General features: G+C 47.2%; 1 protein-coding gene across 2 annotated transcripts in view; it reads right to left on the bottom strand.

The window, feature by feature from the left end:
• Positions 1-396, bottom strand: part of reps1 (RALBP1 associated Eps domain containing 1) — a 20,221-nt gene that overhangs the window by 2,314 nt on the left and 17,511 nt on the right. For both annotated transcript variants that reach the window (XM_020603975.1, XM_020603974.1), the window contains 2 exons: positions 221-375; positions 7-112 (listed from right to left, as the gene is read on the bottom strand). In XM_020603975.1, coding sequence (XP_020459631.1) covers positions 7-112; positions 221-375 — 261 coding nt within the window. The remainder of the gene's footprint in view (positions 1-6; positions 113-220; positions 376-396) is intronic.

The raw sequence follows: 396 nt of genomic DNA, 5'->3' as shown, positions 1-396 counted from the left end.
GCAAACCTTCAGCTGCTGCTGCAGTTCGCTGTTAAGTCGTGCCAGCACTGTGTTTGTCTCCTTGTTTCTTCTGATTGAAGCTTGAATCGCCTTTTTGTCCTTTCCTAATGACCTGAGAACACACAATCTTTTTACTAAAGCGCGACACATACAAAAATATCAACCTACTCTTAACAAGTCCTTCCAAAGTTTTGTTAAATCGGCCAACAATGTTTCCTACCTGGGGATGGAGGGCTGCGTGGCCAGGACAGCAGCTATGACGTTTGATTTCTGAGGACCGTGCTGCTCGTCCTCCGGCCGTAGCTCATCTTCAGATTTCAATCTCCGACGTACAGGTTTAGGTGGAGGAGCTAGTGGACCAGACGAACCTTTGGCCTGACAGGAAAACAAAATACC

Source organism: Monopterus albus, unplaced genomic scaffold, assembly GCF_001952655.1.
Source record: "Monopterus albus unplaced genomic scaffold, M_albus_1.0 scaffold63.1, whole genome shotgun sequence".
In the NCBI taxonomy this organism is placed as follows: Eukaryota; Metazoa; Chordata; class Actinopteri; order Synbranchiformes; family Synbranchidae; genus Monopterus; species Monopterus albus.
This window is presented reverse-complemented; position numbering and strand designations above follow the sequence as displayed.